We start from the raw sequence: 17750 nt of genomic DNA, 5'->3' as shown, positions 1-17750 counted from the left end.
AGTGAATTTTGTGTGTGTGAGAGGCTAGTAGTAGTGAAGATGGAGTATAACCCATTAAGTGTACCTCTTACAAGTGGTACTGTAATATAATCTTGTTTGAAATATAATAACTTTGTGATGTTTCAATGTCTATTTTCATTAGCCTGAACTTACTCTGAGACCTGGATCTAGCTAATATATTTTAATAGTCTTTATGCTTTATAATAGCCTTAGATTAATGTAATTTGCTATTATAATTTTACACAGGATATCTGCATCAGTGCTGTGAAAGAAAAGAATATTGAAGAAAAATTGAAGCATGTCATCAGTGAATGGAGTACTCATGCTTTCAGTTTCAGCCAGTTCAAAACTCGAGGAGAACTTCTTCTGAAAGGTTCAGATACATCAGAGAAAATAGCATTGGTGGAAGATAGTATCATGGTGCTGGGGTCGCTGATGAGCAACCGGTACAAACCTAAATAAATGTACATATTGTATAAATCTAATCAACCCCCAGGGTAAACAATTACCATCTTAGGTTCTTCTTGCCTTTAACTCATGTTCATGCAGGTATAATGCACCATTTAAGTCCACTATACAACAATGGGTTCAGAAGCTGACCAATACTGCAGAGATAATAGAAAACTGGATTACTGTACAGAATCTCTGGATTTACCTTGAAGCTGTGTTTGTTGGTGGGGACATTGCAAAACAACTACCTCAGGTATATTGATGTATGATAATAATATGTTGTATCAGGAGATTAGCCACATCACAGAGTTTGTTTGCCCGTGCATATAGCTCATATAAGATTTGTGGGCTGTGCATAGGCAGCTCAAGAGAAACTTTGCCAAACTAGGATCTGTCTGGTTAAATTGCTTAGAATTTTGTGAAACCTACAGGAACACAACTATTTGTAATTCAAGCTCAAATATTCCTGTCAGCGTGCAATATTACTGAATTAGTACAGGGCTCAGAACTGCTTAATGGCATGAAACTGATTTATTGCTTTTGCCATATGTACAAATATCCCTTTCTTTCTGTGAACACAGGTTTATAGGCTATAAGCTGTAATAATAGAATGACAGATTTTGTATATGAATTCTGTACTTGCTAGGACTCAGTTTAATGAAGTCCCACAGAGACATGCTGCCAGGTTTGGGAGCTGAACATGTGCTAATCTGTGTGAACCATAGCAACCTCTTCAAAAGGCAGTGATGACCTTCCAAGGCAGCAGCTGCACAAGAGCTAAGGAATGATCTGAACAGGAGAGAAAAGCAAAAAAAAAAATAATCCTTTTTGTTGTGTCTCCTAATGAGAGGTTTTCATACAGTTCTAACAGACCACAGTTCAGTCGTGCTGGATCAAATGGTGTAACTAAACAAAACCATTATTATTGGGAAATTATTAGATATTATTTTATTTCAGGGCACATATTTTATAATTAAAGGTTTCAATATCCTGAATTAAGATTAATTTTTGTAAGCTAAATAAAGCTTTCTTAATTGTTGTTTAGATAACAACTTTTTTTTTTGTTCATGTTGTGAGAGGCTTATTAGAGGATCAATAAGCAGCCTGTGAAGATGAAAAAAAGACTGCTAAAGCTACTTCTTCAAGGATGATAGATACATGAACCAATATTCTGGAAAAAAACGAATGTAGTGACTGTCTTTGATGAAGGAGGGGAAGGAACAGCTTGGTGGAGGAGTAATGAGGAGTGGGCTTAATTGCAATTTCTGCATGAATACTGCAGCAAGTAACTGTTAACATCTGGAAATTAACAAGGAGATGAATAATGTTCAGTCAATGTGAATTTGTTAGGAGCAAAATATGTTAAACAAGTCTAATTTATTTTTAGGGTGGGCACGGAGCTTTGTGGGTAGAGGAAAAACAGTAGTTGATAGGTTTTTGCCATTGTCTCTGACAGTACTACCAGAAAATGTGTTTTAGCTTGCTGGTGTACAAAATGCAGAACAGTGGAATGCATAAACATCAGTAACCAATAACTAAAATACTGTATGTGGTTTTGGCCAAAGAAACACACTGACAAATTTGAGAGAGCATAGAAAAGGGCAGTAAGAATGAGGAACTATCCAGGAAGGATGAGGCACAAGAAGAGTTTCAACAAACTAGACTTGTTTGGCTTGAAGGAAAAACTGAAGACGTGATATGTTTTAAAAAATATTAGGGCTGTTCTCAACAGGAAGGAAAAAATCTTGTTCTCAATGTCTAATTTGGCTTAGATATTAGAAGAGAGTTGTCAGTATCGAAAACTGCCTGGAGAGGCTTTTAAATCTCCATCATTGAGCATCACTAAACACAAGACAGATAGATATTTTGCGTATGATCTTGGCTTGTGACAGACAAATTGCATTGGGTCTTCTTTTGGGATCTCTTCTAGCTCTCATATAATTTATGATTCTGTTAACATTTCATTTGTTGTAGGTGAAGAAAGAGTTTTTAATGTCTATATACCTAGTATATAAAAATATTTATTTTTCAGCTTCCAGTTTCAGAATTTGTCTCCTTCCATCTACAACACGTAATGTGCAAGTGGGGCAGCTTCAGACTGTGTATACTGGCTTTGTTCATCAGGTGTTGCTACTAACAGCTTACATGACATTGTGTATTGCTGTTAGAACGACTATAATTTCTGAGAAAGCTGCTTTTTGAGCTTTCTCATATGTGTTGGAATGCTTTTATGTGGAAAATTCTGGTGCTCAACATGAAGTAAGACATTTCTGGAGCTGTCCTATTGTACTTTTTCTCTTGTGATTTGAACTCTGGTCAATAATAAGGATGCCTGTAAATACTTGTACATTAGACCTCCAAAGAAGACTTGAGCAGCATGGGAAATATTAAAGTGTTACCCTGTCTGATAGAATTATTTTATTTTTAGAATATGACAAACATGAGGAAAAGCTAATGCATTTATCATGTACTTCAGGAAGCCAGAAGATTTCAGAACATTGATAAATCATGGCAGAGAATTATGCAGAGAGCCCATGAAACATCAAACATTGTGCAGTGCTGTGTTGGAGATGAGACTTTGGCACAGCTGCTACCACATTTACTGGAACAGCTGGAAATCTGTCAGAAATCACTGACTGGCTATTTGGAAAAAAAACGATTAATATTTCCAAGATTTTTTTTTGTATCTGATCCTGCTCTTCTGGAAATCCTTGGTCAAGCATCTGATTCCCACACTATTCAGGTACAAATAATAAAGCAGTAGTGTTCTTATGGCTGATACTACTAAGTGAAGACCATGGCATATTTTGTTGTTTATTTGAGAGAATTTCTGTCACTTTTAGTTACAGAGTATTCTAATACAGCATTTAAAGACAAAGTAATAGAATGTACATATCAGATCAGTTTATGGAGGTTTTTTTTTCTGATTCTATTGTAGACACATTTATTAAGTTTGTTTGACAATGTTAACCGAGTGGGATTTCATGAAAAAAACTACGACCAGATTTTATTGTTTGAATCTCAAGAAGGAGAACGGGTCAATATTATTGAACCAGTTTTAGCTCAGGTAATGAAAGTATATATTGCAGTTTTTCATGACTTGATTTAAAGTAGATTTATGTTTTAGAGGCCAACCGTATTGCATCATGCTATTATTTGACTAGCTGAATGAAAACCTCCCAATGTGAACAGCAAGAGCAAAGAGAAGAAGGGATAGGACATTTGTGTCAGTTTGTAACGATTGCTTTACCTGTTTTCTCAGCAGTACTGCTGTGAAGTGCCAAATCCATCACATATCTCCAGAAGGGCAGTGGAGCAGAAAGAGGAAAGGAATCTGTTAAAAATTAGAGAATAACAAGTACAGAAATGGGAATATGAAGGACTGGGAAAAAAGTCACGTAGAGCTCTTACTCCTTGTGAATTATTCATAAACTAATTCTCTAAGAGTACTTTCTTGTTTATTTCAGGGCAATGTGGAATTCTGGTTAGGTCAGCTGCTGAATGGGATTAGGAAAACAATCCACACCATCATTAGACAGGCATCAATGGCCATTAACGATTCAGAATTTAAGATGTATGACTTTCAGGCAATGTTTCCTGCACAAATAGGACTTCTGGGAATTCAAATTATCTGGACCAGAGATGCAGAGAAGGCACTGAACAGTACCAAAACAGACAAAAAGGTAGTATTTAATGAATCTTGGGGGATTTATGAAACACATTGTTTGTAACAGTACACATTGAGAAAAGTTAAAAGTAACATGTAGGGAAAAGCACAATGTACTAGTTAATTATCCAGAATAAAAAATAAACTAACAGGAAAACAGAGTAATAAAAAATGTGTTAAGGAGTCACACCTCCTCATTATCCCCCAGCATGTGCTTCAGAATTGTTCCTAATCCTGCAATTTTCTCTGTTTTTTTTTTTTTTTTTTTTTTTTAGAGCAATCATCTTGGGAAGGAACAGTTTCTTAGTTCGGGAATCTGGGGAATCTTATCCTTTTACCTTCACAAAATCAAATTTGGAAAGAAATAAGAGCTCCTGAACTTTGGGGAAGTAACTGTGCTTTATGGGTATTGGTCTACTCTATCCAAATATATTGCATCCTTCAGTTGATGAGCTCTTTTTTTAGGGAAGGGGAAGAATAGAATCTGTTTCAGGAGGTGTTGGTTGAATCTCAAACATATGGAGAGGATGCTGTTAACAGCCAAGGTGTTATTCCTAATAGTGAATCTATGAAAGAAGAGGGAGAGGACGTGAACTAATAGGTTGCAAACCACCATTAATTAGGGATATATAGTGAGATTGAACGAAGAACAAGTAACAGCAACCTACCATAAAAGCAAATGCAGGGCAAATTCCATGATGTACTTTGATACTACATGAAAGTAAGGGCATAGACCATGGAGAAAACCATGTACTGGTGTATTTTCTGCTTTGTTCAAAGTTTAAAAAGGGCATAAACCTGCTTTTAGTCCACTTTAGTTCATAGAATAATTAGGTACAAAGATTCTTTTGTATTAATGAGAAAACAACTTTTGTGGTTTTTTGGGCTGAACTGAATGTGTGTGTTTGGAGGGTGTGAAGGTTATTTAATTCTCTGTTAGTTTTAACAATGTTTTTAGCATTTTTTTTTCTCAGCAAACTCTGTGAGTTTTAGGCTCTGCATGTATTTACGGAAAACTAGTGTGATTGTTCTGTCACACATTTGGAATAGGGGTACAAATTAGCTGCTCTTTCTTAAATATCTGTGCTTTTTGTTGTGTACCAGGAGCATCACTGGCACTGGCAGAGGCTGATACTATTTACATAAGTCAGAATTGTATAGTCAGTATTTGTGAAACTTTGTAACAGATTTGGTACCACAAAATAAATTTAGCATCAGCATCTAAAATTATAGTATATTTCCCCCCTCCTCTGGTTAAAGGATGTGACAGGTCTTCAGGTTCCTGTTTGCCCTTAAGTGTAGATACAGCTTGAGTTGATATATACTACCCAAAATCATTGACTGATAGTTCTGAATGTATCCAGCGATGCAGTCAGCTGAAAATGTAATGTATAGTAAAAGGAACAAGAGTCTTGGAATAAAATCTTACCGTGTGACCTGTTTATCTAGATATAACCGTATTGTACTCTGTTGGGTGAGAATGCATGAATGGAAGACAGCCTGCAAATCCGAATTTAGGATTTCAGACCTAATAAATACAAAGCAGAATATGGTTATTATAACCCTGGATGTTTTCAAATTTTGTTTTAAATTTTTTAAAATTCTAACTATTGGAAGAACAAATGGTGTTTCTATTAATATGATCATTTTTGCTTCTGGAAAAGGTAATGCACACAACAAATCAGAAGTTTTTGGAAATTTTAAATGATTTGATTGACATGACAACACACAATCTGACAAGAATGGAGCGCACAAAATATGAAACTTTAATCACCATTCATGTGCACCAGAAGGATATCTTTGATGATTTGGTAAGCTTTTTTGGAAAACCAACAAGGGACTTTCTGTATGGAAGGTCTTGCACATATAAAAAAATTATAAGCAAAACTTAGAATCTATTCTCTTTGAGTAGTTCTGATATTACTGCTGTGATAGAGCATATCAGATTTAGTTTGATTTAATATAGATGTGATGCAGTGAGAAGGGTGAATTTTTATATAGGTATGTGCATAGGTTTAGGTTTTAGTTCTCTAAATGTTGTTTATACTCATCATGCACAAATTCACCGTGAGCAAAAGAGTTTAACTTTTAAAATTAAATTATCTTCTCAATTTGAAGATTTAATGCATTATTTGATTGAAATCTGAATGTAAAAAACCTACCTTTAGTATTCCTGTCAATCTTGTGATTTCTGATCCAACCTGTATTTTAATGTAAGGTAATAGTTATTCAAAGGTAAAAGCAGTGAGGCTTCTTATGTTTGAAGAGGATAGAAACGATAAATATAAGATATATTTTGATATTTTTGATAATTGATTTGCATCAGGCTTCCTTTAGATAAGTATGTTGAATAGATAAAAGCATAATTATAAAAATGGAAGTAAAATAACTTCCAAAGGGCTTGAATGATGTAAAGGACCATACTGATTCAATACTGATTGCTTAATTTATGCATATATGTTAAGAAGATAAAAATTAAGTGCATATGTAAAGATAATAGAAAACAATAAAGAAAAGTACTGAAGTCTAGAAAGAAAACTACTGGCTTCTAAGAAAAGCATGGGGTTTTATTCTCTGCCTTTTAATTTTTCATTTATCTCCAGAACTATTTTCTTAATTAATTTAATGTCATATTATAATAAATTTATGGAAAATTGGTTAAATCTGTAGGTCCTGTATATGAAATAAAAAGTCAAGTGCAAGTCCAAAACTGGGGAAAGGGTTCATAAGTGGTATATGTAATAATAGCCTTCTCTCTTGAAACATTCTATTCTCTGCTAAAAGCATCCTTTAGTGATTGAGATAAAGGAGAGGGAAGTGGCTGAGATTCCAGAACCTCCTCTTCACCTTACACTATGTTTGAAAGGCCAATAACAAGGGCAACATTTCCTGTAAGAGGCATTGGTCTTGAGATCCTGTGTCAATAATAATGAATCTATTAATTACCACAAATCTAAATATGGGTGTGGCAAGTTCATACTGAAAAATACAACCCAAATAAACAAGTGTTCAGACATCTCCACAACGTATTCAAATACTGTGCACAATTTAGTATTTCTGTGAGTAATGGTGCAGTTACCATGCAGGACAGCCAGCATTGTTCATTTTTTATGTTTTCCATGACTGTTTTTCAGTATCTCTATAAGACACAATTCATAACCTCTGTGCCCAAATCAGAGGAAAATCAAAGTGGACAGAAGGTTCACAGCATGTCATAGACCAGGTTTGAAAAGATAATTCTGGATGTCTTGACTCCTGACAGATTCTGTGCTTATTCTTCAAGGTCATGAATTTATATGAAGTAGACTTTTTGATTTTTTTTCTGTATGGAATTTAAGATTAATTTGTTACTGATTCATTTCTGTGTTAATGATGTTTCTTTTCCATAATAGGTCCGTATGAACATTAAATCTCCATCTGATTTTGAATGGCAAAAACAGTCTCGATTTTATTTTCTTGAAGACTTGGATAAATGCATTATCAAAATCACTGATGTAGAGTTCACCTACTGCAATGAATACTTAGGCTGTACAGACAGGCTTGTTATAACCCCCTTAACTGACAGGTATTTATGAAAGGAATGAAGTGCATAGTACTGGAGCTAAAATTTAATACCTTTTACTTTATTCTTTTAACTTTCACGAGTCAGAATTATTTAGGTTGCACAACAATGCTGCAATATCGCTGGTGAACAGCAGAGGCCAGTGCTTATATATTCAGCTGTTGGAAGCAGATTGAATTTGAGTGTTTGCTTGAGCTATTTGAGCTGTGATGGGCATTGAAAAACTTACTTATTCTCAAGGTAAATATGCCTGAACATCGCACACTTCACCAGCCTAAACAGAGTCAATCTAAACACCAATATATTGCTGCTTTCAGTAAGCAAGGAGTTGCATTAGTTGCATGAGAATTTGGAATTACAGCAAGTGATTAATTTGAAATCACCCTGTAGGAAAAAACAGTTAACTCAGTACATAGCATCACATAATTATTGCCAGTATGGTTTTAAGCAAGGCCTGTGGAGAATTGCAGGACTACAAACACAAAAAAATTCTGGACAATCATTACGAGAAGTTTTTATTGCTAGAGTGTTAGTTAAACAGCGCAGTATAAACTTCATTAGATGCCTGTTTTCCTAAAGTGCTTGGTTGGTTCTTCAGATAGGCAAGAGGCAGATGAATTTCCTACACCAGAGCTTGTTCTTTTATATGTGGATATGAATGTCATAATACTTAGTGTGTTCAATCATTTCTAGAATTACAGAATGGTTTGGGTTGGTAGGGGGCTTTAAAGATCATCTAGTTCCAATGCCCTTGCCTTGGACTGGGATAGTTTCCACTAGACCAGTTTGCTCAAAGCCATGTCTTGAGTTAATACTGGAATTGTCTTTGCATTCTTTATGCTACTAGATTTTATTTATTAATGAAAGTTCAGATTTTTGCCTATTTCTGAACAGAAAATATTCCCTGTGAGCTAGTTAAGAAAGCTGAACCTCTCCATGTGAATAGCTGGCTTTTAATAAGTGACACACATGTCCCAAGTTCTATGTAATGCACCGTACTGTTCCTATGTTAGATGGAGGTTTGTTTGCAGCAGTACACATGCAGTTGATTAGTGGCTATGGCAACACAAACATACTGAAAATGTTTTTATCCACCAGGAGAGCCAGTATCAAGAAAATGTCATTCAAAATTTGTTCACAGAATTAAAATGCAGCCAGGGAAGTTATGGCATCAAGCCTGCCAGAGTTCAAAAGATGTTTGGACAAAGCTTTCAGGCACATGGTGTGGTTTTTGGATTTGTCCTGTGCAGAGCCAGGAATTGGACTGGAACTGGACATAGAATATATAATGATTCTACGAGGTGCTGTGTCACTCAAAATTGAAAATTAGCACAGGGTGACATGACTGGAGAAAACAAGCCTTTTAAATTAGTTCAAACTGTAATAATAATAACAACAGAAAGAGCAGGCGTATCTCTCTTTGACAAACCTGGGAGAGCCAAACAAAGCTGCAGGGATTGGAGGCTACCCACTGTCACATGAAAGAGTATTTGAAGCAGAGATGTTTCCTAGTGTTAGCATGGGAAACACTAAGCAGTGTTGCACAACACATTTTATTCCCCTTGTGGGTTTTTTCCATTTTAGTATTTATAATACTGCTGTGTGGAATTGTCTGATCTGAAAATTTTCAGGCAATGGTGTCTTTGTTCCATTAATCAGCTTGGAGTCAAGTCCTGTTTGGCTAATGATTTCATGTTCAGAGAGATTCCCTAAGCACATGACAAATACACACAGCTGGTAGGACACTGCATTAAGATAATGGCACTGAAATGGAATGCTCCTACGCATTATACAGACACAGTCCATGTCATGGCATGCACCAAAAATTAAGTGAAGGGTCTATCTAGAACTTGTGCTGTGTATTCAGTTTTTCCTTACCTCGTTTTCAGTAGCAGAATTGTTAGGAATGGTATTTTTTATGTGTTAACTGATAGCATTTTAACTGATCACTGAATAATAAGGTCATAAAGCATTCTTACTGCTATTATATTAGAAGGGGTATTCTGTTGTTTCATAAGAAGTCATACTAGGTGCTATCATTTGGGATTTTTTCCAGTGCCCATTGTATCTCCCCACATGTATCACAAAGCTACTGAGTTTCATAGTGCTAAAATGTGTTTGCTGTGATTTTGGAGCATTGGAGGTTAGAACAACAGGCTTCCTTACATCCTTCAGTAATCTCAACACCATCTGGGAAGCCTGAGACCTGAACTTGAGGATCTCAACCCAGGATAGAGGCTGAAGCTGATCATAGGACTCATGGATTCCTCCTCTTTTTCCATTGCAATCTTCGCTCTCCATTGCACTGCTGGAACTCAAAGACCTCACATGACTGGTGGCACTGCTGTGGCTTGGTGTGCTGCTATGGAAATGTCAGGAACAGGACATGCTTCCAGTCTCCCTACCTTCCTGCTGCCAGATCAGAGAGCCCATTGTGAATGCTCTGAGGAGGCAGTAGGAGGGAGGGGGAAAAGGCAGAAATCCAGTGGCTCTGGGTGCTGCAGGATAGGCTGTAATGGAGGAAGGGTGTATGAAAGTCTGAGAAAATCACAATACTACGGTATTTTGGTAGTCAGCATTTAGAACTGACCTGTGGATTTTCTGGGCTGTTGCAGTCATGGCTGTGCTGGATGGATGCTTTTCTGCAGGTGGAGCAAAGCTGGTCCTGGTAACTCAGCTTCACAGTGTGCAAAGGGAGTGATTGAGGAAATACATTTCTACCCCCTCCCAGCTCAATCACATCTACTGTGATTGTATTGATGGACTTCAAGTAAATAATTTTAGGAAATTAGGTAGGAAAAGATTCACAGATCTCTTTGTTCTGTCTTTAGGTGTTATATCACTCTAGCACAGGCCCTGGGCATGAGTATGGGTGGTGCACCAGCAGGACCTGCTGGGACAGGGAAAACAGAGACAACTAAAGACATGGGCAAATGCCTGGGAAAGTATGTTGTTGTTTTCAATTGTTCAGACCAAATGGACTACAGAGGACTTGGTCGTATCTATAAAGGTAAGAAAATACCTGCTTTATTCATTTCAGAGTTGTAAGGTTTTGCCCCTTCAGTAGTAAGTCAGCAATAATGTGGAGGGCATTTTCCTCTCTGTTTCCTCTTATTTCCAGACACTCATGAACTTTGCCTAATATTTGATTTTATTTGATTTTCCCCTCTTTCTTCCTGCATCTTTTCTAGTACTTTTTTGTTTGAATATTCTTCAGTGGTGTTTCACATCTATGTCTTCTTTTCTTTTTTCCTTTTAATCCTTTCTACTTTTTGGGGGATTTTTAATGTCTCTGTCCCACCCATTCCATGTGGAGAGGATTTATATTTATTATTTTCTATTTTTGTGTTGAACAAGACAATCAAATGTGAAGCTTAATGGTGTTGTGCAAGACAGGGAAATATGCAAGGGGTTGCAGGGTCTTATTTAACTATAGGACTCTTTTGTAACCAAGTAAATTACACATGATCAAACTCTGATAACTCTTCATGATTAGCAAAATTTTGAATTTAGTTTAGTGATTAGTGATCCCAAATGTGTAGATTTCATTATAATGGTCTGGTTTATTGTATATAAGCTGCTTTTATATATGGACTGACAGACCACAGAACACCACCATTTTCTGTAAGTGATGAGCTTTTAACAATAACATAAGGTATCATAAACAAAAGTTTCACTGTTGTTATATCTCCTGAAGGCTAAAATATAACCTGGGGATAATAGGTAGTTCCAGTTAGAAGCCAGCAAAGCTGGCCACTATATTTTAAACAGAATAACATTTCTGAGCTAGAAAATGAACCACCTATGCATGTGAATACCTTCAATTAAGGTCACAAGTTTCTCAAAGCATGTCTTGCAACCCCCACAGATTTGGGCCAAGTTTTACTTGCACGTCTTTTATCGTCTGTGTAGACCTTTAGTGTCACAGGTTTATTTTGCTCATTGTTATTAGACAGAAGAGACCTGGGATATCTGAGTGTGCTCATAATGCCAAGCACAGTCATCTGCTGGGTCTGCTGCTGTACCTGCAGTCATCAGTCTGCAAGGGAGATGTCAGCCTTTGTTTCTCCTTTGCAGTGGGTTTGTCTTTGATGTCACCACACTGTTGTCTTCTGCTCTACTCCTTTTGTGAGAATGTTTGTATCTCTTTATGTGAACACCTCTTTTCCTGACTCCATGGTGATTTCACTTCTTTGTATTAAACTGTTTGTGACTTTTGTCGGTTCAGACACCTAGTTTTGTATCTTTGCCTTTTTTCTGTCTTTTTATCCTGAACACTTATCCTTTCCTATTTCAGACTGAGGCAGTAGTGATCATTGCAGCTTGTTGTTGCTGTCTTTTATTAAAACTGGACACAGTTCTGTGTCTTAAAGCACAAGTTTGGAGTTTTAGGGCTCAGCTTTCTTTTTCTGTTGTTTTTCTATAAGCTGACCATTTTTCATGTAGTATTGTCATCGTATGCTAAAGAAGCAAAGTAATATTGTGTAATGTGTCCTTCTGTGGCTGCCTCATTTAATGGCATGCTGGTGTTCAATACGAGCTAGAAAAAATGTTTATAGAACTGCTCAAGCAACCATGATGCCTGTGGCTGCTTACTTCAGTAAATTTGCAAGTGGGATCATAGCTTGCTTCTCAGAGAATTTGTCTGAGAATTAGATAATAGATCCAGCTGAAAAGAGCCTGAAAAGGGTGGGTTTTTTCAGCATTCCTATGGCTGTTGTGTGTCTGGGAGTAAAACAAGATTCTGTTCGTACACAAATCATTGGTGCTTTCATTTGTGAAGGGACATTTGAAGTGAGTTTTGGACTTGGAAGGGCCTGGCTTGTAATTACCTTTTTTATGTCTTAAGACATAAATAAGAAAATATCTGCAATTTCTTAAAGAGTGGATATACTGAAGTTAGGGAAGGAAATGAACTCTTTTTGATTTAATACAAAGGGCAAAGTGAGTTCAGATAAAGATTCTTTACTGCACATGAGGTCTTTAATGGAAAAGAAGGATAGTTCTTTTCAGCTGTAGAAGCACTTTCATGCTGACTGATAAGAAAGTTCTCATTAACATATTACATATTTCATTGCTCACAGTGGGAAATTTTTCAGAGTTCCACATCTGTGATAGGCTTGGTGCTCTAGTGTTTAGTGTTTCCACACTCAAACTTTTCACTTTATCTGGTGCTGTGGGTCATGTCATCAGACATTAGCAGGTTTAGCAGTGAGGAGAAAAAAGGCAGGGAGAGGTGGTATTGTCCTGTCTGCAGGCATGTTTCCAGACTTCTTCTATAAAGACAAGAAGTTTCATCTTCAGAAAAAAGAAATAGAAAAGTACAAGATAACTAATATCGTATATATACTATAAAAATATGGTTTGAAGTTCTTCTGGTTGGTCAGAGCTGAGGTTTGGTCTTCCTGTTTCCCTGTTTCCATCTGTTTTGTATTTCTGTGTGACTTAAGAAATTCATAGGCAGATGATCTAACTGATATGTTCAAAGCCTGGACTTTGATCTTTGATAGTTTTGTTTTTCAAATTTGAACCAAAATATAGATTCAGATACAACTTGTCACCTGAACTGGACCAGAGATAACCTGAGGAAGTATCAGGGATGCAAGTGGGAAGATGAATTTTCAAGTTTTCTCTTATATCTAATTCAGTGTTGAAATTGCCCATGAGTAGCTAACCAGGGATACTTCATCACTGTTCCTGAAAAGTGTTGGTAGATACGCTTCAGAAAACCTTTTGTCTGTGGTTGCCTGTGGATGAGTATAAAAGTTGTGCTTTCTTTGGTTCTGTTTTCTATAATTGCAGTCAGACAATTCCAGTATTACCTGAAGTAATTTATTTTGATTTGGTATTTAATGCAGTATTTAACATAAGATTTTATATTTATCTTAATTCAGAAGGTGAATACACTAGTGTGGCATCCTTTAAATTCTTTCACAACCAATAATTACTTTTTAGTTTGCTGCTTCTGGGTTGTATTTGGCTAGACAGAGCTTTGTTTCAGTGACATTTCCATTGAATTATATCACTGTAGCTCTACTCCTGTGTTAAATCTGGGGGAAAAAATGTGGAGAAATACATAGAAAGAGACATAGCACTGCATTGCAGATATGCATTTTATAGTCTGGGATTAATAGCTATTCTGTGAGAGTCATCATTTACAAACTAGGTTCGTAGGAGATCTGTACTGATTGGGGCAGGGGCATTGCCACATTTTTTAGATATAATTAAAGATCTCTTTAGTCTTTTCCTTTATTTTCTGCTTTTACTCTGTTTCTGTATTTGATAACCATCATATGTTCAGCATGGGAACAGAATTTAATTCACCATATGACAAAATTACATTGTCTCTGACTGTCTCATTGTTTTGCAGCGGGGAGTTTGCTTGCTGTGCCTTTGCTTGTGTGTGTGTTTTTAGCATACATGTGTCTATTCTTTACTTTTTCAACACCACCAGAATGAAATAATTTTGCAAGAACTGAGTTTATTCAAAGCTGTGGGATATTGGCTTTGTTTGAGAATGAGGTTTCTTAGCTCCATGCAGCAGGTGGCATTACAGAACAAGTGAATTTTTTTTTCCTTTCCCAAAGAAAATTTGTTTGGTCAGAACTGAATCTCACCATTCTACAGAGAAATTACTTTCAAACCCGTTTAAAACACAGATAGTAAGAGACCATATTATACGGAACTAAGTTTTTAGTTAAAGAATATCCAACTTTAGAGATTTTCCTTGGTCTATCTCGAAGAGTAGATATTTATGTTTAATGAACAAAGCAGAAAACCCCCACTTTTTTGGGTTTCTTTTTAGAATGGATCCTAAGATTCATATAACACATGTTACAAAAGGGGACAAATGAATTAAAAAAATCTCTGCAATAAGTTTTTTTATCAGGGAGCAACTCCATGAGGGAAGATGAGCCAGGAGCCCAGGATGATCACCACAAAGGCAGGAGCAGGGACTTCACACAGTGCCTAAGCAGGGCAGGTTGTGGACAGCTTGTTCCCACCAGCAGTCCAGTGAGATCAGACAATGTGAAATGACCAGCTGGATACAGGATCCATCTAGGAAGTTTAGTCAGAAACAGCAGGGGGCAGGACTGGGGGTAACACTGTGGAACTCCTCCAGGAAGTTAATTCTGAAATTCTGGGTAAGAGGAAATGGGACTTGCACAGCCCTGCCCACAATCCTGTTCAGACCTGCCTGAGCTACGATGGAACTCCTGGACTGGAAGACAGAATCTGGATAGAAACCTCAGGAAGGGCTGTTGAGGGCATCCAGGGCCCAGATATTCCTTGCAAAAGAAGAGGAATATCAATAGGACTGAGTATTTAATGTTTTAAATTTGGTATCTGTTGATAGAATTACTTTAATCTTTGTATCATTATGGCATACTGGTATTTGTGTATATTCCACCTGCTTTTAATTTTGTTTTAATTAGGTCCATCTAACTTTCCATTCTCATCACATTCTTTTCCTTTGGAGTATCTTTTTTTCTTTATAATATTACAGAAATTAATTAGAAGCAGTTTAGGGAAAGGTTACATATGGAATTGAGATAAGTTTCATGGAAGATCTTCAGTATTGCCCTGACTGAATCAAGCCTTAAGAAGCCAATTTTGGTTGTACTACCTCTGATTTTGACCTGGTTTGACTCCTCTAGTTTTGTTCTTCCAAAATTACATGGGTAAAAAAAGACCAGTTGATGCAGCATTATTAAAATAATTGGTTAATGGGCATGAAAAAACATGAAAAATGAATGTCAGAAAAGAAACATAAAAGTGGCATTAAGGGCATTTGGATGAACATCTTAAAGGGCAAGAGAAGATCAGACAAGGAAAAGCAGAGTGAAGGGAAGTAGCATGTTATAAGGACAGGCTGAGCAAAGGCAAGAGAAGAAAAAAAATTAAAGAGAAAACCAGACAAAGTGAAAGAATATGTCTTGATAGTATTGTGATTGATTTTTGAATACTTTCTCTTGAACTATATAAAGTTCTTAAGGAATTAACTTTACACATAAACCACTCATAGATTTATTTTACCAGTGCTATAGGCATTACCATATAAAATATGGGGGTTCAGGGGAGCTCTGGGCATGGTTATTCAACACTGCACACACGCAAATACTTTTTCTTGGACATTTGCTTTATTTCTGCATTTAGTACTGCCCTCAAACTGCTTAAGCCAAGCTGAGCTCCACCAGTCAGTGGAGTGAACTAAACATTTTTGAACATTTGTAGGTATGAGCCAGGCAATTGGAAATACTAGTCCAATGTGGTCTTTGGGAAAGAAGGGATGGCATCCATAAAACTCCTGCATAGATTTACTAGCCTTGGTCTCTTGTGAAATGGGTGTGGAGGAGCAGGGGATTATGTAGCTTCCCACTACTGTTCTGGAAGGCTTCCGCTGTGGACTCTCCTATTTCAATCCTGTTAGCATGATACTGAAGAAGGAGTACTTGACTCTCCCAAAAGCCATTAATTTAATGATGTTTGTGGGTACTGCTGTCTGTCTAGAACTCCATGGCCTGTTCCATGTAACAATACTAAGTGTAACACCAGATTCTTTCCTCTCTCGAACAATAGCGTGTTAATCTCCAGTAATTTTTACCTATTAATTAATTGTTATAAAATGATATGCTTCTACCAGAAATGTTTGGTTTTGTGCTTTGCATTTAGGTAGGTGTTTCTCAAGCTCATCTTTGAAACTTCATCCCCTGCATAGATGAGTTTCCATGCTATATGCACATTTATGCTACTATATGGTACTATATACAGTATTAATTAACACTTTCAGCCTAATGGTTATTATAGAACTCTAGGATTCTTTGTAAAGAAGTTTATGTATCTTTCATGCAAGGGGTGATACTTTTTGTGTGTCATTAATGCACAACCCTATTTATTTTGAATTTTTACTTCTCATTTTATTCTGTGTTCATGTTCTCTGTTCTCTCTACTAAGTTGTATAGAACATGCTTTGTTTTGTATGTAAATTACTCTTGTTTGATCTGCTATTTTAACAGAATATTTCTCTTTTTGCTTTTCTTAGGTTTAGCTCAGTCGGGTGCATGGGGTTGCTTTGATGAATTTAACCGCATTGAACTTCCAGTTTTATCAGTGGCTGCTCAGCAGATATATATTGTACTTCAGTGTAAGAAAAAAAAGAAACTTCAGTTCACTTTCACTGATGGTGACGTTGTTGACATGGACAGAGAATTTGGTATATTTCTGACTATGGTATGTCTGTAAATACATGTAAATGGCATCATTGTGAAAAATCTTTTTTATTCCATTTCCTATTGAAATTTCCCTGTTGAAATATTGGAACTGTGTGTTCAAAATTAGTTAATGAAACTTGAACAATAATTTGGTAAAATAATTATGATATAATTTTCTCTTGTCCATATTTTTAACTGGATCCTAGGACTTGAGGTATGTATTTATCATTAATTATGTATTAATTAATGATATGTATGTATTTATTAATTAATTATGTATTTTAAGGACGTTTTAGGTGAATATTTGACAGATTGAGATTAAATTTAACCCCCTCATAGTTTTAGTCAAAGTCTGTCAAAATAAACCAGAAGTAATTGACCACTGCAAGGACTACTGTAGCTGGTCAGATCAGTATTTTACCACCTCTGAAGAAGTTTTGATCTCAGTCCTAGAAGACAGCATGAGGGAAACCACCCTCACTCTGTTTCACTGGCCTCCTGAAGATTTATCTTTGGTGCATGTGGACTGCTTCTAGCAGTGCAGGAGGCAAAGCACCAGGAAAGTATAAGAATCCCTTAAATCATCTTTGTATCTCTCCCTCCTTAGCTACCTACATACCTACAACTCAAATTAAGCCTTTGTCTTTATTTTAGGAAGTCCTACCTTTGAAAAAGTATTATTGATATCACTGTAACTTGAAAAACAGAGCAAATAAGTGCCATGCAAAGGCCAGGGGAAGACAGTTTGGAAAGAGCTGAAAGAGATTAAGAAGTGTATCACTGCACAGCTAGTGACTACAGTTGTCACAACTGAGCCGTGCAGTACTCATATGAATGACTTAGACATCTTCAGTGAAAG

At 36.5% G+C, this 17750-nt stretch overlaps 1 protein-coding gene across 1 annotated transcript in view; it reads left to right on the top strand.

Moving 5' to 3' along the window:
• The window catches only part of LOC116997754 (dynein axonemal heavy chain 5-like), a 148842-nt gene that overhangs the window by 38182 nt on the left and 92910 nt on the right, over window positions 1-17750 (top strand). The window contains exons 34-42 of the mRNA XM_033062842.1: window positions 247-446; window positions 550-703; window positions 2927-3193; window positions 3389-3517; window positions 3918-4133; window positions 5782-5928; window positions 7510-7682; window positions 10511-10689; window positions 16723-16910. Of these exons, the coding sequence (XP_032918733.1) occupies window positions 247-446; window positions 550-703; window positions 2927-3193; window positions 3389-3517; window positions 3918-4133; window positions 5782-5928; window positions 7510-7682; window positions 10511-10689; window positions 16723-16910 (1653 nt within the window). The remainder of the gene's footprint in view (window positions 1-246; window positions 447-549; window positions 704-2926; window positions 3194-3388; window positions 3518-3917; window positions 4134-5781; window positions 5929-7509; window positions 7683-10510; window positions 10690-16722; window positions 16911-17750) is intronic.

Source organism: Catharus ustulatus, chromosome 1, assembly GCF_009819885.2.
Source record: "Catharus ustulatus isolate bCatUst1 chromosome 1, bCatUst1.pri.v2, whole genome shotgun sequence".
NCBI lineage: Eukaryota > Metazoa > Chordata > Aves > Passeriformes > Turdidae > Catharus > Catharus ustulatus.
Note: the sequence above shows the minus strand (reverse complement) of the source record. Positions and strands in the feature narration are given on the sequence as shown.